The sequence below is a fragment of the Colletotrichum aenigma genome (genome assembly GCF_013390185.1).
Source record: "Colletotrichum aenigma strain Cg56 chromosome Unknown KSG_Cg56_contig02, whole genome shotgun sequence".
NCBI lineage: Eukaryota > Fungi > Ascomycota > Sordariomycetes > Glomerellales > Glomerellaceae > Colletotrichum > Colletotrichum aenigma.
In genome coordinates, this window is record NW_023500908.1 from 6,978,419 (window position 1) to 7,003,717 (window position 25,299).

At 52.7% G+C, this 25,299-nt stretch overlaps 10 protein-coding genes across 10 annotated transcripts; 4 read left to right on the forward strand and 6 right to left on the reverse strand.

The window, feature by feature from the left end:
- Positions 1-4,578: 4,578 nt before the first annotated feature.
- Positions 4,579-4,842, reverse strand: CGCA056_v003905 (uncharacterized protein; the record flags this gene model as incomplete). The annotated part of the gene is made up of 2 exons (XM_037319161.1): positions 4,579-4,638; positions 4,693-4,842. 2 exons carry the CDS (start codon positions 4,840-4,842, stop codon positions 4,579-4,581), a joined length of 210 nt encoding a protein of 69 aa, XP_037184315.1.
- A 1,621-nt stretch (positions 4,843-6,463) lies between these two features.
- KSS1 (Mitogen-activated protein kinase KSS1) lies at positions 6,464-8,393 on the forward strand (the record flags this gene model as incomplete). The annotated part of the gene is made up of 3 exons (XM_037319162.1): positions 6,464-7,327; positions 7,383-7,785; positions 7,834-8,393. The coding sequence occupies 3 exons, from the start codon at positions 6,464-6,466 to the stop codon at positions 8,391-8,393; spliced, it is 1,827 nt and encodes a 608-aa protein (XP_037184314.1).
- A 209-nt stretch (positions 8,394-8,602) lies between these two features.
- CGCA056_v003907 (uncharacterized protein) lies at positions 8,603-9,057 on the reverse strand (the record flags this gene model as incomplete). The annotated part of the gene is made up of 3 exons (XM_037319163.1): positions 8,603-8,653; positions 8,762-8,809; positions 8,890-9,057. The coding sequence occupies 3 exons, from the start codon at positions 9,055-9,057 to the stop codon at positions 8,603-8,605; spliced, it is 267 nt and encodes an 88-aa protein (XP_037184313.1).
- A 1,491-nt stretch (positions 9,058-10,548) lies between these two features.
- CGCA056_v003908 (uncharacterized protein) lies at positions 10,549-11,405 on the forward strand (the record flags this gene model as incomplete). Its single annotated transcript, XM_037319164.1, has 2 exons — positions 10,549-10,983; positions 11,043-11,405. The coding sequence occupies 2 exons, from the start codon at positions 10,549-10,551 to the stop codon at positions 11,403-11,405; spliced, it is 798 nt and encodes a 265-aa protein (XP_037184318.1).
- A 447-nt stretch (positions 11,406-11,852) lies between these two features.
- Positions 11,853-12,989, reverse strand: laeA-5 (Secondary metabolism regulator laeA; the record flags this gene model as incomplete). Its single annotated transcript, XM_037319165.1, has 1 exon — positions 11,853-12,989. One exon carries the CDS (start codon positions 12,987-12,989, stop codon positions 11,853-11,855), a length of 1,137 nt encoding a protein of 378 aa, XP_037184317.1.
- Positions 12,990-15,271: 2,282 nt separating this feature from the next.
- On the forward strand, positions 15,272-15,694 carry CGCA056_v003910 (uncharacterized protein; the record flags this gene model as incomplete). Its single annotated transcript, XM_037319166.1, has 2 exons — positions 15,272-15,568; positions 15,635-15,694. The coding sequence occupies 2 exons, from the start codon at positions 15,272-15,274 to the stop codon at positions 15,692-15,694; spliced, it is 357 nt and encodes a 118-aa protein (XP_037183375.1).
- A 736-nt stretch (positions 15,695-16,430) lies between these two features.
- Positions 16,431-17,567, reverse strand: CGCA056_v003911 (uncharacterized protein; the record flags this gene model as incomplete). Its single annotated transcript, XM_037319167.1, has 1 exon — positions 16,431-17,567. The coding sequence occupies one exon, from the start codon at positions 17,565-17,567 to the stop codon at positions 16,431-16,433; it is 1,137 nt and encodes a 378-aa protein (XP_037183376.1).
- Positions 17,568-19,198: 1,631 nt separating this feature from the next.
- CGCA056_v003912 (uncharacterized protein) lies at positions 19,199-20,760 on the reverse strand (the record flags this gene model as incomplete). Its single annotated transcript, XM_037319168.1, has 4 exons — positions 19,199-19,626; positions 19,699-20,128; positions 20,183-20,476; positions 20,548-20,760. The coding sequence occupies 4 exons, from the start codon at positions 20,758-20,760 to the stop codon at positions 19,199-19,201; spliced, it is 1,365 nt and encodes a 454-aa protein (XP_037183377.1).
- Positions 20,761-21,438: 678 nt separating this feature from the next.
- Positions 21,439-22,941, reverse strand: QDR2 (Multidrug transporter QDR2; the record flags this gene model as incomplete). Its single annotated transcript, XM_037319169.1, has 2 exons — positions 21,439-22,772; positions 22,821-22,941. The coding sequence occupies 2 exons, from the start codon at positions 22,939-22,941 to the stop codon at positions 21,439-21,441; spliced, it is 1,455 nt and encodes a 484-aa protein (XP_037183378.1).
- Positions 22,942-23,271: 330 nt separating this feature from the next.
- CGCA056_v003914 (uncharacterized protein) lies at positions 23,272-23,972 on the forward strand (the record flags this gene model as incomplete). The annotated part of the gene is made up of 2 exons (XM_037319170.1): positions 23,272-23,703; positions 23,757-23,972. 2 exons carry the CDS (start codon positions 23,272-23,274, stop codon positions 23,970-23,972), a joined length of 648 nt encoding a protein of 215 aa, XP_037183379.1.
- Between the last annotated feature and the right edge of the window lie 1,327 nt (positions 23,973-25,299).

Genomic DNA, 25,299 nt, shown 5'->3' on the forward strand with positions numbered 1-25,299 from the left:
ATAGTCCTTGAAGCACTTGGGGCAAGAAGCGATCTGGTCGTCATGGCGTGTGGTAAATCGCTGGTCGTATGAGGCCATACCTATGCTGTGTAATGCCGGTATGCAGAGATTGGAACGGCCAAAAACCCACCATGTATTGATCCCCGACGAAGCATGTATATGTTTACACACTGGCAGATTGACGCTATCGATGACGCTTGTGAACGCACTGGCTAGGCACGGAGGGCCGACAACATTGTGAACACGGCAGATAAAAAGATTGTTGCCGATCACCTTGGCATAGGTTCGGTGCGTAAACCTCCAAGATGCCGAGATATGCTTGGTTAGTGATCTGGACGCTCGTTGTTATAGATTTGGAGTGTCATGGCTTTGTCGTATGTAGTGGTCGATGGGCTCGTAGACTTCATCTGCCTTAAGATGCTTTGAGATGTTGATAGAGCTCTCAAGAGTTTTAGCCGATATTCCATGGGCAGCACCGTAAAAATGACGGTTCATGATTAGTTGAACTTCTGAAAATGTGATCGTTGGGCTGTAATAATGACCCCAGCAAATCCCAGGGTCCCAAAGGAGCGGGTCGGTCTGGATCGGGTTGGTCGCCAGAATCTCTAGTTTGTAGAAATCTACTTCGACGCACTCGTACCCTATCGACGGCCATCCATGGTAAGAGTTCCGATCCGCAATTGAGACGGGGTCGTTGAGACGGGGTCGTTGAGACGGCCATTTGAATTGAAACGTCGTTTTCCCTGCGGCTTTTCCAGCGAGGCAAGTCGCTTACACCCGAAGCATAGAAATCGGGCTGGAGCATCCCTTTCTAGTAACAGGAGGAGTGCAAGTCTTTCTTCCTCGTCGATTTGACGGAACTTGCCTTGCGGGCATAATGCGAGGAATCCTTTGCAAGTTAAAAACAGAGAGATCCTGGCGACTGCGGGTGGTTCCCCGGCAATCATGAGAATTATTTCAGGGGGGATGCTGAGAAGTCCATGGCTTTCTAAATAATCTCTGGAACTTCCCTTTCTTGAGTCGGGTGGCCGCATTTTCGGTTGAGGCGACTTTGAATGGCACAAGAAAGCTACCTCTACCATTCACTCAAGCCTGGGCTACAGTTATATATCCTCGCTACTTGGGAACCTGTTGGTCCGAACATTGGGTGCGCCATGCTTCAGAAATTTCAAACCTTATCATCAGCACCGGCGTGAGCTGCCGGGACGAAGCTTCCTGCGTATTGACATGTTTTTGATGCTGGAACGCCCCACACTGTGTCTCCCGGCGCTTCCACACAAGAGGTTCTGTCTTCCTCGCAGTATCATGGGTAATTGAATGTGTCAACTGGAAGTAAGTCTTGAGGATTTACTTCCGCATGGGGAACGTATTTCCAAGATGGGCTGACTGAGGACAGGAGAACTTCATCAGCACAGGAATCAATGACTTCACTCCGATGCTCTCAACGTGCTACAATGAATAGATCTCAGAGCGCCTAGTAATTATTGCTATATTCAGAAATGCTCAAAAGATTGGTGTTCCAGCAGCTTCTTCGACAGAGAGAATCACAACGAGAGCTCTTGAGTCTTCCATCCCAAGCGCGGGTCTTTGTTTTCAGTCCATGTTCTCGCAGCAGGGCACATCACCCAGGCATCTGTGTCTAGACGTGTCTGCTTTGTTCGCCGCCTTCCATGCAGGAAAGAGAAACCACATTGCAATTGATCTTTGTCTTGAAAGCGAATCGATCTCACTTCAGGTGTCAGATCCTCAAAGGGGAAGAGCAACAGAAATTTCGTGCACTTGCCTCAAACGTCTCCACGGAGAGCTTTCCCGCAGCAACTGGAGATGGCCTTTCAGATCTGAATATTACAGAGTAAATATTAGATAAAATTTCAATCTTCGTCTTTGGTCACCCTCGTTCTTTCTCCCCTTCGTTCTTGCTCATCTCCGTCCACGCGCACACACACACATCGCCCAATTCCACTTCGACCGCCAACGACCAACACCATGTCCCGCTCGCAAGCATCAGATCCCGCGGATGGGTTTCCTAATCTTACCGACCAAGCCCAGGTGAACTTCGTCTTCAAACTCAAACAATGGCTTGCCGACCCGAACGTTCCTGCAGACGCCAAGCTGGGCGTGACACCCCGACGCCACTTCTATCTGCGCTTTCTCTCTAAAGGCCGGCCGACTCCTCCTCCTCAATAGCTGCCGCCCTCATTGTCAACTCCACAAGGTATCGCGGCCGCCCTCCAAGCTCTCGACCGCCTGGCTGAGAACATTCTAGCCCATTGGTCACCTTTCGGCATCTCTGGAACGTCCACTCCGAACGCGCTCCGTGTTATCACAAGCCAGAAGATCACATTCCAAATGCAGATGCCAGGCAGCGGTGCTTGGGCTGTCGCCTACCCCGGCCGAGGGTCCTCCACATTTCTGGGCTTTGTCCACAAGTCTTCGGATATCGCATACGCCTTGTTCACATCTGCTCGCAGTCGAGCCCAACTTGTGACCCTCATTGTCGACATTGTAGGCCATTGGAACCGACTGGGCCAACCCCACCATTACCCCCACGGTCATCTCCCGCCGACCGCCCGACAACATGGCGATTACGTGGATACAATTTTTCAGAAGCTTCGGGACAACTTCCCAGTGGTTAGAATCGAACCTAACGCTGGCATTGGAGCATCAGAAGCTTTGACACTGCGCAGACGTTGGTGCACTCCGGGCAAGACTTGGTTCGATTTTCGCCCCGATCAGTCGTGCGAGATTCACGTCAACCAAGAGGCGAGGACTACCTTTGTATCTGTCATACCTTACCACCGATTTAACTTGATCTAGTACGTCGAGGCTGCAATGGCTGCTGGAATAGCTGCCTTGGACTCGTCCAACACGAGGGACGAAATATTGAAGGCAGAGAATAGCTGGGTGAATTACTTGTTCGTCATGAGCATTTCAGTGGCTCACGAGTATGTTCACTTACTCGTTGGCTCTCTCATGGAGGGCTCTAGACCTAGGGCCCCGCTCCGAGTACACTTCGACTTGGGTAACGAGAACGAGCCATACGACCCGACTCTGCTTACACAGGCCCATCACAATTGGAGGCTCAACCCTGATCTCAACAACATCCCCGCTGGCCTGGAGGATGTGCTCTGTGGCGAAGCCGGTTTCGCGTGGGAGGAGAGGGTCCTCGGTGGACAGGTCATTGGGTACTTTGACCAAGCTTTGCAGCGTACAGGTGCTCCTGCCAAGTTCTCGCCGGGAAATCCGGTTCTTGTCTAGAAGACAGTGAACGGTGATTTTTTTCGGTCGAAGAATCAAGCAGGATTACATCAAAGATTTTCTGAGATTCGGTAATATTTCTTTCTTCCGTGGTCGTTAAGCGCCTGTTTTTTAAAACATGTTGTTCGAGGGGAAAGTGTGTTGTCGTGCTCAAGTCACTGAGTGATATGTCCCGGTCAAAATGGACGGTACTCTCGAGGCATTCTATCGGGAGCCCGTATTCAGGACCATCAAAATGGCGTTTCATGACCAATCGTGCTTCAGAGAAGGTGATTGTTGGCTCGTTCCCCCCGGGTCCTCGAACAGCTGGTTTCCATGTGAGAGTTCTCACAGTCTCAGTCCATCGGAAAAAGTCCACGTCGTCTATACAATCCCTTCTCTCCCAATCCAGGCGTAGCTTCCGAGACTCCGCGATCATGTGGACCAAGTGGTCGCATATTGGGTGAGGTTGCGTCGACCAAAATTTGTTGTTGCGATCGAAGGGCTGAAGTCGTAGGCAACCGAAGCAAAGATAGTGTCTCTTAGCATCCTTTTCGAGGAGTAAAAGAAGTTTGACTGTATCTTCTTTTCCCATCGTAGGAAATTTGTGGTCGAGGCAAATTAAGGCGAAGAAACCCTTACAGGCCAGAGCGAGTGACATTCGGGAGTTGGCGACCAGTTGGTTCGCCACGATCAAGAGGATCTCGGGTGGAATGTCATACAGTCCTCGGGGTCTGCGTATCGGTAATTCCACATCGCGATTTTGATTCCTCTTACACGTCTTGCGATTTTTACCTCGACTGGCCTTCGTCATGCCGGCTACTGGTCGTACCTGTGGGATGTAGCCGGTATCTTCAGCGACGCGCACGAAGCATGTTGGTTATTTTTAAAGCTTTTACCGTTCTACCGAAGCCACGTAGCCCAGATTTGGATTTATGTTCCACAAGATAGACTCAGCTGGACATCCAGGTGATTAACAAAGCTCACGTGGCCCCTAATGGGCCGTGTAGCACGTTGTCAAGGTGGTTGACTTGACTGCTCTTAAATGAACTGATTTTCCGAGATCATGTACCCAATAAGCATTTCCGGCACGGTTTTAACTCTGTCACATTGAAGCCACGTTCTCCATTACGCCTCGATCTTTGCGCCGTGAAGCCTTTCTCTGGCTTTGTATGCATTATTATGGCGTCACGGCTACTGTTGCTCGCAATGCGCCATAACATGAATAATATCGCTGAACTCCTAGTGCTAAAATACCCGCACGTTCAAATGTTCTTTCGAGGGTGCTGCACAAGCTCGCGTTAAACCTTCTCAGCGCGAGACGGAGCCTTTGAAGCTTACTTAGATCATTTGTCCAATTGGTGTCTCGACAATAGTGATTTTGAATTTGTCACGCTTCAGCTAGCGGAATACGTTAGCGAGTGTGCTGCATATCGTTCACCCAGAAGAGCGCACCTGAACGGAATATCCTCCTGGGTAATTGGAATCGAGGTACTCTTTCAGCTGGCTAGAGCTGACTTGAGATGCGGAGACGAATGCGTTTCTGCTTCCGTCCTTGTTGCTTTGCCACTGGACCTTGGGGGTGGATCGCAATTGTCTCGACATTATGAATAAGTTTCAAGGTTCGAGGTATTGGTACGCCAGACGTTTGCGCCCCAGTTGCCTGCTCTTCCCAAGATATTTTAAGGCAACGGCGAGAAAAACAAAGCAACCTGCGGAAAAGACCGGGAGAAAACCATAGGAAAGTTGCGATTTGCCACCTTGCGTAGACAACAATCACGAGATAGTTCAAAAGGGAATAGGATTCAGCAAGCTTTTGAACATCACGTCGGATCTCACCGCCTCCTGTCTTAACTGCACATATCCAGGGCATGCAGGTCGCCGCTGGCCATGTTTACAAAATAGCGAAGTGTTATCAGTCAGCACCCTGATTGGACAGCAGTCGCTCTCGTTTGCGACCCATGCGGCCCAGACAGCTTTGCCGCTCGCCTTCATGCAAAGTGAGTTGGCTGGACCAGGATGATCATGCTACGATTACCTAGGGAGTCAAATATTGGCACAGCCTGGAATTAAAGGGTGCAACCATGAGCTCACTGTGTACCACCCACGACGCAGTTGCGCAGATAGCCTACTGGTCCGCCTGAGGGAGGTGCATACACTGCCACAAAGCTGCGCCAGGCTGGGCAACTTCGGGAACAGAGCGGGCGATGGACAACTCCTCCACCAGGACACATAGCCTTTGTAGATAAAATCCCCGTAGTTGGCAGCTAATGAAATTTCAAAGACTCTTCTTTGCCAAGCAAAATCATTTGGAGAAATCGTGAGGTCCAATCAGTAGCCAATCTCATAATATCACTTGTCGAAACGGCCACTGATCGTGAAGCAAGGCCGCCATGCAGTAATGACGCCAAACCAAAATCAAGAGGTAAAAGCTGAATTACGATTATGTAGGAATATTTTGCGTCAGCGAGCGCTGAGAATCGGCCTGCATGCTCTCACTTCTCGAGTCTCCACTCCCATGAACAATGGATGCTTGCAGTGTGGATTGAGGCACACATCCTCGCTTGCACGTGAAAAGACTGCTCTGCAGTCTCCAAGATCTGATGTGCCAGCCCAATCAAGTATCTGCCCTCTTTTTGGCGCATTCAATTGACCATTGGGTAGCTTCTGTATCCGGTCGTGCGGTTGCCTTGCCTATTCTGCCTGGCCTTATCAACCCTGCGCTCCACGCCTTAAGCCCATCATTGAGCAAAGTAACCATCGCAGTGGTAGGGTGAAAGACGAGGCTTTCCTAAAAAGGCCAAGTCGTAGTGGCAGAGAGTGATAGAATAGAATAATTCCAGCAAATCATGGATGCAGGAGCTACTCCCTCTTCCAGCGCCCACTGGGTAACGGGCGGGCTATTTCAACCTTTGATCGCCCTCTTCTCTAGCCATACAGTGGCCCTGCCCCGTTTCCACGTCTCCACGGAACCCTTTGACGTCGTTCGCTGCCTCATCCAACTCAATCGCTGTTGGCTCAACAACTCACCGATCCGCTCTGTCATTATTCGCATTTGCCGACATTACTGGTGCTAGTGTCAACTTCTTTGCAGCCTCGGCATAAAGCCAATTGTTACTGGCACCGATAGGCTCTTTCAAATGGCTGGCTAGCCTCACCTTTCATTAGCGTCAAGATGTCAGCAAGCTTAATGCATACCACAGCTACGGCAAGGAGACAGCCCATCATGTCTCCTGATACTTCCGAGGAATTTTCGGGGCTCATCAAATTAAAGTCGTCATCAAAGCTTATCCTGGACGACCCGGAGCGCGTTGAGAAAGTGCTTGACAGAGGAGAAGCATTTAGGTTGAAGAGGCAAAGACAACGGCAAGCGGTTCCTCGGGCGAACGGGTCTAACGGGCAGATGAATGAGGACTCCGATGATGAAGATATAGTCGAACAACTTGGCCTGCAGCTTGACGAGGCGAAGACCTCGAATGCCCTAGAGCCAGAGAAGCGATTCATACCGCAACCTCAGTTCGACAGAATCCTGACTTTCGATTCGGTTTGTAGGATTGTGTCTACTCTCCGATGTTTCAGAAAGGAGCGGAATAAGACGGAGCTTGCCAAGCAAATATGCTACGGAAATTCGGATGGATCGAACGGTCCTGCCGTGAAACTATTGGCGGTCCTAGTGGGTATTGAAAAGGTGGAGGACTTCGCCAAACACTTCAAGGATGGAGTCAGAGATAGCTGCTTGCCGCTTCAGCCAACCGGCGCCAGCAAAGACCAATTCCTCAAGTGTCGAAAACACGGAATGCACGGCACTATCAACAGTTATCTTCGTCCAAATATTCGCGAACGCTTTTCGCAGTGGTCTCATACATTGAACGCGCCGTTCATCAAATGGGAGCCGTCGTTGCATTCGCATTACGTTTTGGAAACCGGAGACATCATTCCTGTGGAGATCATCGAACAAGTCACACAAGATGACAGCTCAGAGACCACGCAAAAGGATGCTTCTTCTGGTGGAGCTAATACATACGGAGGTTTTAGCGAAGTCTATAAAGTCAAGATCCACGATGGTCATTGGGACTTTGGGGACCATGGAGTACGTTACGTGTTCCCGACTTTCCAGTTACTCAGCTAATCTTCGATATTGCCAGATCCGACACCCTCAAGAGTTCTTTGCCTTGAAAAAGCTTACGTCGCACAAGCGAAACAGTTTCGACTTGGAGCTGTCTTCCCTGTTATTCACGGGACAGAACTATAAGAAGAAGCATCTGATCCAGTTGTTAGCAACATTCGAGGTCGTGAACCCCGCTGCTGGAGGACTTACAACCTACTACCTTTTGTTCGACTGGGCTGAGGGCGATCTGAGCAAGTTCTGGCAAAGCAACGAAGGTCTCGTCGGGAAGAAAAGTCATTGTATTTGGATGGCTGAGCAGTTTCATGAGATCTCCGAAGCTCTACAGTGTGTTCACAACGATCGAGCCCCGACCATGCGGTATCTGGAAGATCGCGACTCAAATGAAGACCTTTATGGGAGACACGGTGATATTAAACCAGGTATGGCAAAGGACTGTTGGTAACGAGACATTCTCTAACACCTTTCAGGAAACTTTCTTTGGTTTCACTCCAGTAGCTTCCCGGGCCTCTTGGCATTATCGGACTTCGGCCTGGGAAGGCTGCATACCCAAGTATCCCGGTCCAAGCAAGACCCAAAGAACATTGAAAGATCAGCATCCTATCGTTGCCCTGAGTTCGACCTACCTTTTGGCCAAGTTTCCCCCAGATCCGACATCTTCAGTCTTGGCTGCGTCTTGTTGGAGTACGTCACCTGGTTCTTTCTTGGATTCGACGCTGTCGAAAACGTCTTCCCAGGTAAAAGACTATCGAACGATATCTACGGTTTCGAGTCCGATATCTTCTTCTCGGTTAAGGATAAACGGGCGCACATCAAGCCATCAGTTTTGTCCTGGATTCACGAGCTGCAACACCGCCCCGACTGTTCATGGTATCTCTGGGACCTGTTGGAATTGATCAAGAACGGGATGCTCGAGCCCAATTCAGATAATCGCATACGTGCCAACCAACTCACAAAGAGAATGCAAGAGTTACTGAAGGCTTGCCAGGCTGAAGAGGACTACTATCTTAAGTCACGATGGCTGAAGTAAAGAGTTGTATCTCAGTGGCTGGTTGAATCGGAAGTTCTGTTATTGAAACGATGAAACAATTATCGTCCTGCTTCCATCGAGGACAGCGAATGTCATGTCCGTTTCGGCACCAACGATACCTTTCCCAGTCTGGGCCCAGACATCCCCAACGTCGAATAATCAGTACGACATAACGCAGCATCGCTGGGCTCATATTCCATATCGCTGACCTATTCGTTATAGTGCTCCCTGGCTTCTTTTTCAAGCTTTTCCATTTCTCCCTGTTGAGTCGACGATTGTCAGTTGCTTGTGCATAGTGTACAGGGTAATTATGGCCCAGAAAGAGGAAGAACAGGAGGGATAGAGAGTGGGGGAAGATTTGCTCTTACCTGTCTGGGCGGTCTGGAGAGCATGAGGATGTATCGATTGTTAATAACCTGCGAGGTTTCATACGTTAGACTAAGGTAGACATCACTTAACCCTTTGGGATCTGATTTGGAGTTTATAATACCCTCACTTTGTAATTTTTCTCGCCGAACATCTTGTTCAGGGTGTCCTTCAGCTTCACCGGATCGTGGTACTTGGTTCGCATCGTCTCCCGATGCCAGTCTGTAGTTGGACACTCCTTTGAGGGAGGCTCCTTGGATGGAGGCTCCTTGGAAAGAGGCTTCTTGGAATCAGCCATGATGCATGGCATTCGCCGTCAGACGCTACTTCTCCTGTAATTTCGGATAATGTAACGTGCTTTTAGCAGCTGTTGACGGATTGCGCACTTTGGCTGCAGTGCTTCACTGCGTTTTTGAAGAGCGTGTCTGCGATTTTGCTGTGCAGTGATGTTCTTGGTACAAAAAAGAGGAAAAAGTCCGAATTGGAAGAGGGAGGGGCTCTGATGGAGGAAGGCAGGCTCAGCAGACCAAAGGCTCAAGAGTCGAATCGTATGGGTCGCACATGCGAGTGGTTTGTCTCGCGATTGGAGCTGTCTCTGCATGCTGCATGGTGCTATTCCCAAAGGCCGCCAGACAACGCATACATGGGCGCTGCCGGTTGCTCCACTACCACGCATGTCATGTCGAATGATGCGTCTCGCGAGCTGCAAGAAATCCCACGAGCGCCCAATCGGTTTTGGCACCGTCACGGCCTTCAAGCACAATTGCTTAGGAGGGCAGAGGGCGTTCTAGATAAGCTGCAGGCTTTCAGCGAGGCGGGAGGAGAGGCACCAAACTGGTTCGGAGAGGGGAATGTGCAGATAGCAGACTGTTTAAAGCGCAGCGATTACCTGCACTCCCGAGCGATCTCCTGGACTGCAGCGTCTCCCTTCAATTGAATAGTGCGCCGGCCCACTTTCACGTGTGTTAGAAATGGATCTTCCTCAGGAACCCAGGGAGTGGAGTGAATCCGATCTGAAGCTCTTCGGATTAGGAGAAAGAAAAGCCGTCGTTCTTAGAAGGCTTGATAGCGATGAGGTAGGTTTACAATTGAGCAATTGTCCTGACGCCAAAGGCGTAACTAATTAGAATTCACACACACACAGGAGACATCTAGAGAAGAACTAAGTACGAAGGAGGACTGGGATAACTGGTTCAGTCGTGTATGTTACTAGTGGTCACCATCATCTTGCGACTGTTGACTTACCGAATCCTAGGCCCCGGGAGTATCTCCATCATGGGACAAGTTTCTCCCTGGGATTTATGTGATGTAAGTCAAAAGACGCCCCGGCCATCGAGTTTTGAAGCTGAGTCTTGGGCCTAGTATGTGCAGTAGAGCGGGTGCTATCTTCGAAGAGGAAGGGCAAGCGCCGGCTAGTTATCTGCCGATGCCAAAGTCCACATGGAGCCGCATCACAAGGGAATTCCATGTCCACCGAGAAATCACCAGAACCATATTGAGAGACGTTGCCTGCTTTTCCTACCTGCCACATCACGACTCAGACTCTCATCGACTTAAACTAGGTAATTATTAAAGCCATTCGGAGCAAAACAGGCTTTGCTGAGTATGATCCATAGGTTTCACAGCACGGATGGCTACGACTTTACGCGACGATTTGGCGTTGTCGTCTACTTACATCCCGAGCACCGGCTCAACGTTTGCAGTGGTGTATGGCTGCACTGAGAAACAAATGGATGATATTGAAAAAAGGATCCGGAGGTCAAATGAGCAACGCAATCATCCCTTACTTATGTCAGGCATATTCGTCGAACTTGAGCGCAAGAGACTGCTCGCCGCTGTTGATCAGTTGGTGGATGACTTCACCCTTAAATCCGATCAGCTGGAGAGCAAACCATGGAACATTGATCCAAAAGCAGATGAAGACGGCCAGAAAACACAAAAGGACTACTTGAATGTGTGCCTGCGCAGTCGAAATCTGATTGATCACATCCAAGCTTCTAAACGTCAGCTTTCGAAGTTCCTAGATGAGATGGACGAGGTTGCCGACGAGCTTCGATCACTAGGTCCAGAGGCCAATCGGGCCGAGAGTCCTGCAATTCAAACGAAGCTGGAAAAGATCGGTCGGGATATGAGGAAACGTGTTCAGGATATCATCCGCGAATACGATGACAAGATTGACGAGTGCAACAAGGTCGTCTGCAATACGTCTCTCGCCATGCAAACGGTATGTTGGTTCCACTGAGACGGGCTCATCCCAGTTCTGTTAGCGCTGACCGCCAACAGGTATGGAATCACATGATGAGAAAAGACTCCTTCACAACCACGGAAATCTCTAAAGCAAATCGAGCCATGGCCTTTGATACTCGGCACGAGAGTGCGCAGATGAGGACAATCGCCATTCTCACCATGATATACCTACCGCTCTCGAGCGTGGCGGCGATCTTCTCGATGGACATGTTCAACTGGGAAGCCGGCGCAGGAGAGTCCATCGTGTCAAAGCACATCTGGCTATTCGCGGTGTTGACTGTGGGGCTTACTTTCCTTACTCTCGTCGCCTGGCGAGTCGGCACTCAACGCTCAAAGGACGTTACAAAGAAGGCAGACAGGTATTTCGCCGAACTTCAGAGACAGGGCAGCTTTGTCTAAGTGGGCTCGTGGGACGACTCTGTGCATCGAGATAGAGGATGTAATGGAATGGGGCATGCCTGAATCAACGACTTCGCAGCACCGGTCTGTTCACTAACACTTGCAACACCATCTAGTGTTTCTGTGTCTGCGCAACCATACCTATTTTTCGTGGACTTTGTGTAATCGCTTGGAGGTACGCTAGCAATTATGAAGGCAACAGCAATATCATCCCAGAAAATGACGACGACAATGACGGGCAGTGACGACACTAACAACGACGATACTAAGAACGATAGCAACAATAGCGACGGCAATAACGAAGACAACGACAGTTTAATGGAGTATACAGGAGCTTGTATTAAAAGTAGTCACTCTAATAACACCAAGTGCCCTGACTCCGCCTGCTCTTGCAAGATTCCTCCTGTCCAAGGCTTTCTCCTCCCTTCGGGACATGTAAGGTCAAAATCAGGCATCTTCCTTCTCAGCATCCAGAGGTTTACGCCCGTAAATTACATATCCATTCCAATAGGCGTGGATTTTGGGATTACTCAAATCCTTTCGAACCTGAGCGCACAGAATCATCGTTTCCTCCTTGGACCAATCCATCTCTCGAGTCATGAGAGCAAGAGACATGCCCTCAAGGCCAGGAAGAAGAGACGCCTGGGTCCACATGCCTATGTCTTTGAGCTTTGGGTCCTTGGGCCATGGCGACATGGGGAAGCGAATGCGCGTCTTCCGAACATCCTCAAAGCCAACCTTTCTCATAACGTCGTCGAAAGTCTCGGTGATGTTGGCTGGGCGTCCAATTTTGTCGGCAGCTTCGGTCAACATTTGACTCCACTTGAACAATGCAAGGTCCTCAGTCAGAGAACCGTCGTCGGAGGTAAGTGGCCAACGACTGTCCTGAATCTCAAGGTAGCCGCCGGGCTCAAGCGCGTCGTAGGCTTGCCTCATCATGGTTTCCCATCCCTCGGCTGTGAAGGACATGTTCATATTGCGGCAGAGGATAAAGTCAAACGGTTGGGACCAGGTCCACTCCTTGTCCACGTCGTCAACTTCGAATGCGCAGTTGGGTGGCACATAGGCCGGCTGGATTGGACTGAGGTCGACGCCGATGACATGGGCGTCGGGATACGCGTCCGCATAATCCATGGCCCAGGCACCGGTGCCGGTGCCAAGGTCAAGGACGCGTTTGGCACCGTCGTTCTTTGGGCAGGAACAGAAGCCGTCGTCAAATACGATTGCCCAGAGGTGGTTGATAATATCGAGACGGTCCTGCTCGCGGGCATCGTTAGGCAGGTAGTATTTCCCCTCGCTGAGGCGGTGGTAGGTACGGCCGTTCTCGCGGCGGTAGTCGAGGATGCTTGATCTCAGTGAGGCCTGTGACTCGGTGACCCGCGAGAAGCCGGCGACTGAAGAGGCATCATCGCTATCAGCAGGTTCGTCGGCTTCGATGTCGGCGGCGCCTGTTGCAGCGGCGGCGGCTGTGGCTTGCGCTGCCGTAATCGTGGTAACGGGAGTGGGCGAGGTTGCAGTGGGAGACGCAGTGGCAGCAGGCGCGGCAGCAGCCTCAGCGGCGCCTTGTTGCTGTTGATCGGTCATCTTGTTCTTTGAAGCTCGACAACGTATGAGTACCGAACCACCTTGGTCCTCGCCGAGCGCTGAAGAAACGTGCGTTTGTCGGGCTTTAAAGGGGAGGGCTGGACTACCCCTCTTCGCCGAGCCATTCTCGTCTGCTTCAAGTCTTCAACTGTTGGTTCCGTCTCCACTTTGAATCTGCAACATGGGGGTAACCGTACGTTCATTGCACCGTCTTACAGGGGTAGCTGCTTCCCTGGAGGCTTTTCAGGTCTCGCTTCTGGCACATGGTGGTGTCGATTGGTGGATCTGCAGCGGACCTTTTGCCATTCTGAAGAGCTTTCCCTTGACCTTTGCTGTCGTTCGCGGTTTGTAGTCCAATCCAGACCATTGAGCAAGCCACGCCAGAAGACTCCAATCGAAAGTGATTATCAAAGTACTTTTCTGACCTGATAAGAGGAAGGTGAGGACCCTTGTCTCACCAGTCCCCAGTGCAGTCTCGGACGTTGTCGGGATCTGGGAATAGCCTCACATGGAAGACCCTGAATCTGGTGCGGGAAAATGTGGAACCCAACGGTTCCCCGAATTGCGCAAAAATAGCAGCACAACACGTTAAGAACAGTGCTCAACGGGCTGAGCGTCTGTGGAGAACCTTGCCTTGTCGCTGCCCAACCCAAACGCCTCTTCAGCTTAGCGGATCGGTACAGTCAAGGCCGACCTCATTTCGGCCCTCAACGCTATTCTCATTTGCATTGAGCCTCCCTCGCGAAAGGCGGCAACCCTGTCAATCTCGTCAGTCTCGAGAGAAAGACAAAGACAAAAGACATATTCGCTGGAATGGATGGCCGAGGTGAGGTCACGAGCGACGCTTGTGCTGCACGGTCCAGGTGAACCGCTTCGCTGAGGTGCCCGCTGAAGAAACATGAAGAAAAAATAAAAAACGACAAGCATGCGACTGCGCGCCAAAAAAGGAGCTTGTCCCGCGCCAAAAACGTCGCGTGCTCTGTCCTTCCCGTACGAAACACCCAGCCGGACGATCATGTGCTTGGTGGGATATGAGACAATGACGATAAGAGAGCATTGAAATCTCTGAGGATCTGGGTAAAAGAGAGAGATTGTTGGGCAGGTTTTGGGTGCCGGTGACGCAAGCCGCCTGTTCCGAGTGCTCCCTCCCGTCTGGTATCTCCTCTTCTATTGTGACGAAAGGACAAAAGAACACGAGGAGGGCGGTGTTTATGAGCAGATGAATCCGGAGGATGAAACATGACGGGAAAACACAACGTGAGGGGAAAGCATGTCGACAACGGAGAAGAGGGGGAGACTAGAGACACGTCGAGTCGAGAAGGGGGCGCGATATCTGACCGTCCGCCCGGCCAGCCAAGCTCAGCTCATCTATCGTCAGAGATACCGTCCGTCCCTGCGCTCTTCTTCCTGGTCTGACAAGAACATGTCCTCAGAGCATGGACGCCATCATCTTGTTTTCTGATATGACGAACAGAGGGCACCAACGCACAGAAACTTAAATCAAGGAAAAACACACAGAAAAAAGAAACATGGAGAAGAGAGGGAAGAGACGCGACGGACAAGGTGGGAGGACCTGCTGGTTCCCCCTCCCCTCTCTCTGACTACCTACTAATTGACGAGTGCTGATTGATGTTCACGGCCTCGGCCGCACCGCACACCACCACCACCACCACCACCATCAAGTCCCCCGTTTCATTCTTGTCCTCCTTGGTCGCTAACCTGGAAAGAGAAGGGGAAGCTAATACCAGCTATCCATCAATCACCCAAATTTCCCCTGCTTCTTGCTGCTGCTGCTGCTGCTGGTCCAGCCCAGCCCTTCCATTTGTTTTTGTCCGACACCGCTCCTCTTGCTGATTCTGTTGCTCGCCATCCAGTCCGCGCCCCTTGTGACCTTGCCATCCAACCCGTCCATACCCCCTCGCGAAAACCACGTCACCTCCCACATTTTCTCTTCTCGACAACAACAAAAAAACACCTTCACATCTTTCGTGTCCCTCGTCGCGAAGCTTCGTTTCTTTCCGTTATCCAGAGATAACTCTCCGCTACAGCTCCAGAAGCTATCTCCCCCAAACCCCCGTCTCCCAGGTAAGCCCTTCCTCACCGCGCATCCCACACACAACACAACGCAACCACCCCCTCCAAAGCGCCATCCACTTCACGGTCGCGCAATCCCAACCCTTCTCCTCCCGCAATCGCATTCACCTCGCCTTGATCGCGTCAATCTCTTCTCTTTTTTCGCATACAAAAATTACTCACGCGACACCCAGAAAAAATCCGCAAAAATGGCCCGCGAAGGAACCCGCTCGCAAACCGGCAACTCCAAGCCGCGCGTGTTCCCCGTCATCGACACCGCCCCCGTCCGCAAGCCGCGCTCCTCCTCCTCCACCACCACCACCACCACCACTGCCGACAAGCCCAAGAAGAGCACCAGCGCGACCAGCGCCGCCGCGAAGCCCGTCGGCATCACCAAGAAGAAGGCCGCCACCACCAAGAAGGAGCCCACCGTCGCCCAGAAGGCAAAGTCCGTCGCCAAGTCGGTGTCGACCAAGGTCAGCGGCGCCACCAAGGCCGGCAAGAAGGTATGCTTTCTCCCTCTTTCTCTATCAGAATCATGGATGAAAAACAGGAACTGATAAAAAATATAGGAGACCAAGCCCAAGACCGCCAAGGCAAAGGCCAACGCTCTCGAGCCCGTCGCCTCCTAGATGTCCTCCCCAACTCATCCATTCATGCAATACATCCCACGCGATGCTTCCTTCTCCACGGAGACTGAACGACGCGTTTCACTCTTCACACACACTCCCCCACGACGTGTTTCTCTTCCCCCAATGATGAGAGATACCACCTTTTTTTGTTTTCCCCTTCTCCGAGTTGAGCGTGCGGGTTTTTTAGGGGTTTGTTTTGGGCCGTGGGCAATTTTACGGGATACACGGGATTTCTTCACGGCTGGGTTTTAACGAGGGTCTGCTGGCTGCTGCTGCTGCTTTGATGATGTAGTTGTTGTTGCCGCCTTGGGGGAAAGGCAGGCTTACTTTTCAAACGAGCATGATTAGTTTTGGGACGGGTGATGTGTGTTTACGCGACGGAGGGGAGACCTTGAAGACGAAGGGTGTCTAATACAGAAACGTTCATCTGCTGCTGCTCACATCTTTCCGCTGGTGGTGGTGATGATGAATGACTGCATTGCGATTGCCCTCGGATTAGCATCTCAAGACAGGCATCCAACAACGATAGGCGCTTCAACTGACGGGAAATATTCAAACCTCTAATTATGCAGACGTGAACGAGGGTGGTATCTATATAGGCCCCATGGTAGACTCGGGACCCCCCCCCCCCCGCCCGCCCTTTTTTTCCCCATGACCCGCGCATTCCAACACCATACCTGCCATCCGAAATAAATATGCCTCCAAACCAGTACGCCGTATCATGAACATTGACGTTTCAAATGGGAAAGTGCAGCTTCTGCTCCGCCCACGGGATCTGGTACCAGTTCTCCCAGTTCTTGCCCACCCGCGGCCCCTCCTTGATGAGCTGCATCTCACGCACGCCGCAGAACATGCCGTTGCGGCCCGTCCGCTCCACCATCTTCCACCCTTCCCTACGTTGGTAGATTTCCTCTTGGAACCGCTGACCCTCCACCACCTCACGGTGCGGGTTCGGCGTGGGGAACCGCGAGAAGTGAGTAATGATGCCCTGAGGCAGAGCAAAGAGCCTCTCCCAGTGACGAACCAAGCGCTCAAGGCGCTGCGTCCGCTTCCGGTATGCGACGCGCACGTAGGGGTTGACGAACACGCCCGTGTCCATCTCTCCGGCCTTCTCTGCCACGGTCGAGACGTCCGCCAGGAAGAGACAGCATTCGCAGGCATCAAAATACACCTCGGGCTCATACCGGAAGCGCACCGGGGCCGTGGCGTTGTGGGGGTGATCCGGGTTGATGACATGGTGCGCCGGAGCCTGCCAGTCCTTGCTGGGCAGCTGCTTGTCCATGTTCTGGATCCATTTGGCCTGCATGGCCACCATTCCGCCCCAGCAGCTCTTGACGGGAACCGCGTCTGTCTGCGAGACCATGGCCCTGCGAGAGATGCCCTGGCCCGCGTTGGTGAAGTAGGGGAAGATGGGGATGCCGTTCGAGTACCCCTGCGCATCTCTCTGGGCATAGAGGTCGTATTCCGTAAACACGTTCCAGTCGAAGTCGATGGAGCAGGCTGAGAGGTAGTGGGTGCGCCCGTCGTCGCCAGTGTTGGTGCTGAAGAGCAGGTGGGCGGCATCGACCGGCGCAAACATGGCATCGTTGAGAAACAGGATCTTGTCGTACTGAACCACTCCGACGTCGGGGTCAAACTGGTCGAGGGGGTATAGTGCGCGGTTGCGCATCTCGGCGAGGTAGGCCAGGCGCTTCAGTCGCTGGGTGCCGTCGGGCATGGTGATGTGGGGGAAGATGTTGTAGTCGACGTGGTCGTCGATGACGATCTTGTGCTTGCTTGGCACATTCTTCTTGAATTCCTCCAAGGCAGCGGCGCCTTGCTCGCCGCTGTCGTTTTCGTAGATGCTCAAAAACACGTTGTCCTCGCCAATCATGTGTATCAGATCTAGGACGTTTTGAGCCCACTCTCCGCCGGCAATCTTTCCTTCGGGGTCGTACAGGCTGACTGCGATGAAGACCTTTTCGTTTTGGAGGTTCGCGCAGCCGGACAAGCTGTCGGACACCAGGCATCGTTTCCGCAGGTCCTTGTAATATTTCGGGTGGCGGGTGTAGGAGGGGAAGAATATGGGCGTCGTGACGAAGATCAGGAGGAGGAAGATGAAGGTATATCGCAGTAAGAGTCGGGGGAGAGATCGAGGTTGACGACGGAAGGCTCTCAGCACAGCTCGAGGCCTGCCCTTGAGCCAGGCCAGAAGAGACCCTTTCCTCCTTGACCGAGGTGGCGGTTGTGTGCCAGGCAGCAATGGCTCCTTGTGTTCGTCGTCGAGGTCGAATGCTTCGGAGGACGAGCGGCGTTCCTCGTTGCTTGGACGAGCCATGGTTGCGGTGGTCTCGTGCAACACCGACTTGCGTGTGAAATAGAAACGAGTTTCTGGTGGTCGGTGGAGGAGTAGCGGTGTCTGCAATAATTATAGGCGACGAGAGGGGTAAGGGCGGCGGCGCATGTGGCTTGTCTCGCAGACGTGTCGCAGGAATGTGAGGTCGGATGGCGATGCAGGCTCGACGTGTCAGGCCCGGCCGAGAAAGGGTGGCTGCGTCGAGGAGCCAAAGAGAGGCACAATTGAAGGAAAGAGAAGAAATTATTAGGAAGCAAATACGGATGCTGGCAGGTTCATTACAAGGAGATAATACTAGCCCCTCGTCGTCAGGGGAAGGGGACAATGAGGAAAGGCTTTGAATTGAAGGTGGAGGGAGGGCGCCAAGACCAGACGGGAAAGGACGATTTTGACGGCTGCCGCTGAACACTTTGACACTGTAAAACCAAACAGAAGGTTTGGGGCAGTCACAGCCCGGGCAGTTGATGGGGAGCACATTCCATCTGGGTACCTACCACCCTACCTAGGTAGCGTCCGCCCTGGAAAGAGCCCCGCCTGCTGTTTGTTGCCTGTGGTTCACTTGATCCTTCACGAGATCAGCGTGCCATTGATTTACTTCCTCCTACCTTAGCCTGAGCAGCATGACAGCTCCCGCCCCGAACATGCAGCTCGCTACACAGACCGGGCGATGTGCTGCAACATCGCCACCAATTGCAGCCACAGACACCACTCCAGCTTCACACAAACCGGGAGAGCCCTCTCGCTGTTAGCGCCTTGGCCTCCCCCAAATTCCCTACCAAAATGAAGATCGCGGAACGCTATCCCCAAGATTAGCTTCAAGGGACACTGCCGACGCCCGGTCCTGGTCCACTCTATGCCGCCTTATGTAATCACTTTCTATTCTCACAGACTCAGCATGACGGGAATCACGGCCTCCGGCTTCCACCACCAAGTACCTTACAGCGTTTTTCCTTTTTGGGATACAACCTGTCACCTTGCACTTGGAAGAACTTGGTTTAATACAAAACATACGAACCAGTGAATCCTTGTCTGCATTCAGCCACATTGTCAATCGTAAAAACCCCGAAACCTCAGCAAATCTAACGACATGATGGCGTATGACCCTTGTGAAGGCGAGAAACGTCCTGTCTCCATGACATCCTGGCTAATTCTCTCAGAAGGTACCCCCTCTACATCTTCTCGTCGTAAGAGTAGGCGCTGTCCGTGTCGCTCTCCAGATCCGATACCTTGCCCGACAACTTGCCCTTCTGCGCGCGCAGCTGGCCAGCAGCAAACTTGTTCCGGGCCTTGACCGAGTCCTTGTTCAAGCGCTCGAGCTTGCCCTCCATCTTCTTGAGGCCCTTCAAGAGCCTCTTCTCCCCCTTGCGCAGCGCACGCTGGCCAACCTCAAATCTTTCCATCTCATTGCACAACTGAGAGAAGCGACCGGTCGGAGCCTCCATTTGCTTGATGTCAGCGCCAAAGAGGCTGACCAGCAACTTCTTGTCCGCGTCGGGTCGCTCCCAGATGGACAGCAGTTGGCCATGCTCAATCTTGGTGTTGGCGTGGAGGGTGAGCAGTCTGCAAGCGCAGGCGTGCTGCGCAAGTTGGGCATTGACTGTCGGCATGATTAGCACATGATGCGGTCGTAGGTATGATCCAGTGGGATCATGGGGGAGGGAGGGCCAACCTTGAGTCACCAGGGCCTGCATTGCCTTGGCATCCTCCTGGAGAGAGATGGCCCGGTCATTGAGCTTCGCCGTGGCCTCCGTGTACTTGTTGTTGTGGTCTCTGTCAAAGAGGCTGGCAAACTTCTCCCACATGCTTCTGTTGAGGATGGCACTCTTCTCCTTGGGGTTGGAGAACTTGGTCACCTCGGCGGCGGAGTCGGACGCCATCTGGGCATTGCTGTGGGCTTCAGTGGCACATGCCAGGATGCTGGCGTGGCCCTCAATGACCCATCGGACCCTATCGTTGAAGAAATCGACATCATGTCTGTGGTTGAGCGACGGAACGAGCTTTCGCAGACGCTTTTCGGCTCCAGAGGCCTGAACAAGCAACTCCGAGGCGGCGAAGGAAGTGCGGGTGGGGGTCTCGGGGGTAACAGAGTAAGGGACAGCCTGGGTTGTTGTCAGAATGTGGATGGGGGGAGTAAAAAGGTGAGGAGGACGTACCTCCTGATACTTCTGCTTGAAGCGCTCCATGGCGGATATGGCGGAGTCGTCATCGGGGGTGGTGCCGTTGTAGTAGTAGGAGCTCAATCCCCAGTTGCCCCAGGACCAGGAATCATGGTTTCTGACGGTGACATAGAAACGCAGCAGCTTGTTGTACTCGAGAAGGCCTCGCTGACGGGCAGGAGCGTTGCTCATGCGGCCGACGTGCAGAGCGGCAGTGTTGAAGGCGTTCTTAAAGATAACACGGGCCTCATCGATGTCGGCGTATGTGGCTGTCTTGTGGGTGAAGCGGATCTGTGTGGAGGGTCAGCCTGAGAGTGGGGGAGTTGAGGTTTTGAGGGGATCCGCGAGGGAAATTCACATACCGCGAAGCGCAGCAGCTGGATGCGGTCGGAGCCCTCGGCATTGGACGCATGCTTGGCAGCGGGAACGGAGACAACCCAGCTCTCGAGACCCTTGCGGCACTTGGCGAGAGAGAAGTACTGCCAGAGGCAGGCGACGTGCGCGGGGATGTCCTTGGCGGCAAGGAAGTAACGAAATTCGAGATCGAAGCAGAGCTTCTCGTCCTGGGGAGCCATCTTGGCGGTGCTGGCGATCGTGAGACGCGTGATGGGGAGGAGTTGGAGGGGAATGGAAAGAGAAGGTGAGGTCTGAATGTGGTAATAATGGTGAAAAGGGAAGAGTTTTGTGGTTGACCGGGACAACACCGTGAACCTTGGGAGAGGAGGAAGGCGTCGAAGGGGAGGGCAGGTGCAGAAATTGAGTTGCGCCGCGAGGAAAGGCCGACGCCGAGTTCTCAAGGTGGAAGCCTCCAAGGTCACGGGTCACCGCGTCACTGGGAAAGAAGGCGCGAGATGCGCTTTCCGCTTTCCAAAGCAGGAGTGAGGCAGGCATCAGTCGACCCTAGCTCACGTGGAAGGAGCAAAGGAAGAAAGAGTGATGATGCCTTTGTTTGGCAGGAGGAAAGCACACCTCAGGGCCTCCTTCCTCAACCTCAACCTCCATCTCACGAGGAAGGCACCTGCTTCAACTTCACCTTCCGCTGGCAGACATCAGGCATTCGGACTCTTACCTAATCAGTTCCATGCCATTTCCTGCCTCGTATGAGTTCACTTTGGCATCGCGTACTTGAAAACTCTCGGAATCTCGGATTCAAAGAATGCTTTTGTCTATCTGCACCAGTTCAAAGTAAGCCTTTGGCCATATGCCCATCTTCCTGGTCACGTTCGTGGCCAACATCCAACCAGATTCGCTGCTCATGTCCGCCCTTCAGCCTCCTGACGCCTCCATCTTCCAGCAAACTTCCACTGCACGCCAGCAAGAAGAACAGCAATGGCCTGCGCCGCCACGCAAACGGTGAAGGCCCATCCAACGCCAATCGAGTTGACCATCGGCATCACGAAGCTCGTGCCCCCCGCCGCAAACAAGCACCTCGCCAGGTTGAGGCTGGCGCTCGCTGCCGCGCTTCGGTCAGGGAAGATGTCCACGAGATAGGTCATGACCAGCGACTGAGTGCCGATGGCCGTCCATCCCGTGACAAACGTCGATGCAATGGGCACCGCAATGTGCACCTTATCTGAAAAGTTGATGGTACAGCCAAATATAGCAATCGACACGCCTTGGAGGAGCGCAAAAACGGGCACCAGCCGAAGACGTGCCCTTTCGATCGGAAAGTCCGAGTCGTTATCTTGCTCTCCGTATTTCGCCTTGACTTTCTGATAGTCCATATCAAGGAACTTTCCCGTCACTAACGTACCGATTATCGAACCTGCTCCGTTGGCGATAAAGGCCAGTCCGATGTGCGCATCGGAAAGCCCGTACTTGGTCTTGAAGAGTGTGGACATAGCGGTGATGCTCATCTGCCAGACGGCGTAGTAAATGGCGAGGAAGATTGTTATCGGCGCGGCCGACTTACTGAAGAGAATTCGAATGGGTGCTGTCAAGTCGATCTTCTTGCGAGGTGCCGTGCTGGGCGTCGTTTCCTCGACATCCCACTTCACCTTCGTCGTTCGCTGGTAATACACCAACGGGTGCTTCTGCAGCAAGTTCGACGGCGTCCGCCCACCGTTTCCAACAACCGATCTCAGCGTCTCTGGCAGCATTACAACCAGAAACAGCAGGAATATTCCGCAGTAGATGGTCAGAAACCAGAAGATGCTCCTCCAGCCCAGCGACCCCGCAAGAGCACCCCCAATGACCGGCCCGATGGCCACAGGAGCCAGCAGCCCAGCCTGGAAAACGCCCATGAAGCCCCCACGCTCTTCGCGCGTCGTGATATCTCCAATGACGCCAGAACCTATAGCGATCGTGCTGGCGCTGCCCATGCTCTGGATGCATCGGAGAACAAGCAGCCCGGCGTACGTCTTGATCTCGGCGAGGCCAACGCATGCTCCGAAAAATACCAGAAAGGTGCCAATATAGGCAATCTTTCGACCTTTCACATCGGAAATGGAACCCCAAAGACTTGGGGCGAGACCTTGGAAGATGAGATAGGTGGTGACTGTGAGATTGATGAGCTCGACAGAAACATTGAGGTCGTCTGCGATGGTGGAGAGGGCCGGGAAGTAGATGTTTGACGCGAATCCGGAGACTAACTTGGTAAGCCCTCATTTGAATATGTCGTTAATTAAATACTCACATGTGGCCGCTGTTGACACTAAAAAGATGATCAACACTTTTTGGCGTTTGTCAAAGATGCTGTACGGTATTTCCACCAAGGGCATTCCCGATGTGCTTGGTTGCTCTTTATTAGCAGTCATTGCGTCAACCCCAAGAAAATATCAGGGAAACAAGACTTATTTTGGTCGATTTTCGTCCTAGACTGGCGCAACAATGAGATTGCGTCTTTCTTTATCAACTTCTCGACCCGATCACTCTTCGCTGTGGCGTTCGGAACGAGACCGGAGCTGAGCCCCACATTTCCGGAGTTGAGATGCTCAACTCCGGCGTCGATGTTTGAGAAGATCAGGCTCGTAATTGGGGGACATGACCGTCATTACGAGGTTATTCATGCGATTCTCTCAACTGAAATTTTTCAAACATTCCACCAGGTATTCTAGATCTTGAAATCATCAGTTCATTGTACCATCATGAGAATGGCAGATGTGCACCCCTCGGGCAAGGGTATGCCAACCTTTGGCAAGCGCTTCGCCATTCTGAACCTTGACTTAATGGCAATCATGTTCGACAGCATCAAGAAAACCGACGAAGGCAAGCTTTTCATATCAAATTGCGTCCGATGGAACGAAGCCGTGCACCAGCATCGTCCAAGGCCGCTCACCATTTTCACCACTCTCTGCTTTTCAGACGACTCCCAACCGGAGCTGGCAAGACCCTCACCATTTGCGAACCTTATTGATGGATTCGGAGACTTTTTAAAAGGCTCTCCAGCAGTCCAAATTGACAAAAGCTTGAAGCTGGACGAGAAGGGCATTGTTCTTCACAAGACGAGGTGGTACGCGGGTGCTGGGAACGGGTTGGAGCAGATACTGAAAGCGCAGAATATCAGCACGATTGTCATTGTGAGTTGTCTAAAACCTGTGTACTGGTCTAGGACTAAATACTGTTGTAACAGTCTGGCATCACTCTTTCTGGCGTCGTCATGAGCACTGTATACCGCCTGTTCGATCTCGACTACAACATTTACGTCATCTCTGACAACGTGATGGAGTTTCCGGGAGAGGGGAGCGCGGAGCGAAGAGAATGTCTCCTCACAACTCAGTTGAAGAATATGAACACCGCTGTCATCACGCTAAATGAGGCTTTGAGAATGCTGGAATTGGCTGGGTAATAGTACTTTTCATACATCGAATGATGATCATAACTGATCTGGAGTCTCCAGGCTTCCATGACCCCATCCTCAGCCTCCATGTGTACACAAAGTGACAGCATAAACCATCGTCCCATACTCGTCAAGATCTTCCAGCCACATGTCAACCCGCTCCCGCCGTTTCTCCGTCTCTGCCTCACTAAACCCCTCTGGCATTGGCCAAAGCTCTTCAATCCGGAGACCTCCGTCATTCCATGCCGCAAGCTGAATGTTGTACTTGACCTCCCAGTCACGTCGGTCCCTCGCCTCCCACAGAGACTTGCTGCCCGGGGCAAGCAGCCCTCGAAGCTCAGTCGCAAGATGGCTCGGGAGACCGTCATTCGTTAGGAGGGCACTGTCAAACATGCACATTGTGAACACCGCCCTCCTTTTCGTCTCCGCGACTATCCACTCCTCCCATTTCGGCCTCGCACCCTGCTGCTCTGCGACACACGCGAGGCCCCTTCGCGCCGTCTCGCACGCGAGGTCTTGCGTGTTCATCATGGCCTGGTGCAAGAACGTCTTGTACTCGCGACCGAGCCGGAAGAAGATGACCATCGCGTAGATGAGGTACGCCTGGAAGGCCGCCAGCAAGGCCATGTCGTCGAATGTTGTCTTCCTGTCGTAGAGTTTAGTCATCTCCCGTTGTAGAACCTCGGCGATGACGCCCTCGCTGCCTGGATATGGGTTGGCACACATGCGTATCACTGATAGACATGTCGAAAGAGGCACACTCGATGGGGAATTTAGCTGCGACCAGTGTATGAAGGGTGGAACCCTGTGGCCGCGGATTGCGCAGTTTGCGTAGGATTGCAGCACCCGATGGATGAAGGCGGAGATGCTAGGGGTGTACTTCTTGACTGTCTGGCCCGGCAATGGTACAAAGTTGTGCAGCCATCGATTCGCAATGTCGTCAGGGTTGATCGGGCACGTGAGGTTCAGGTCGGAAAAGTCCAGCTCAACTCCGGTGTTGGCCGGGGGAAGTGGACCCGGCCCCGGAGGGTCATGAATATCAGCGGCATCAGTCGCCGCCGAGCCTGATGCCGAGTAAGCCGAGTGTACCGGATCATTGGACCCGTCATGCTCCGGAGACGGCAGGTGGCTGCCTGCGTCACTTCGCCCGGGCGTCTCCGTGTCGTCTTTCGGACCTGAGGGGCTCAACTCCGGCCGAGACCGCGTTGGCTGCGGCGCGGTGTGACTTGTCGGTGCATATGCACACTGGAGTCCCCGCTTTTCACACCGCGCGCAACATCCGGGCTTCCGATCGCACTTGGCTTTGGCGGCGACGCATTGGCGGCAGGCTTTCTGT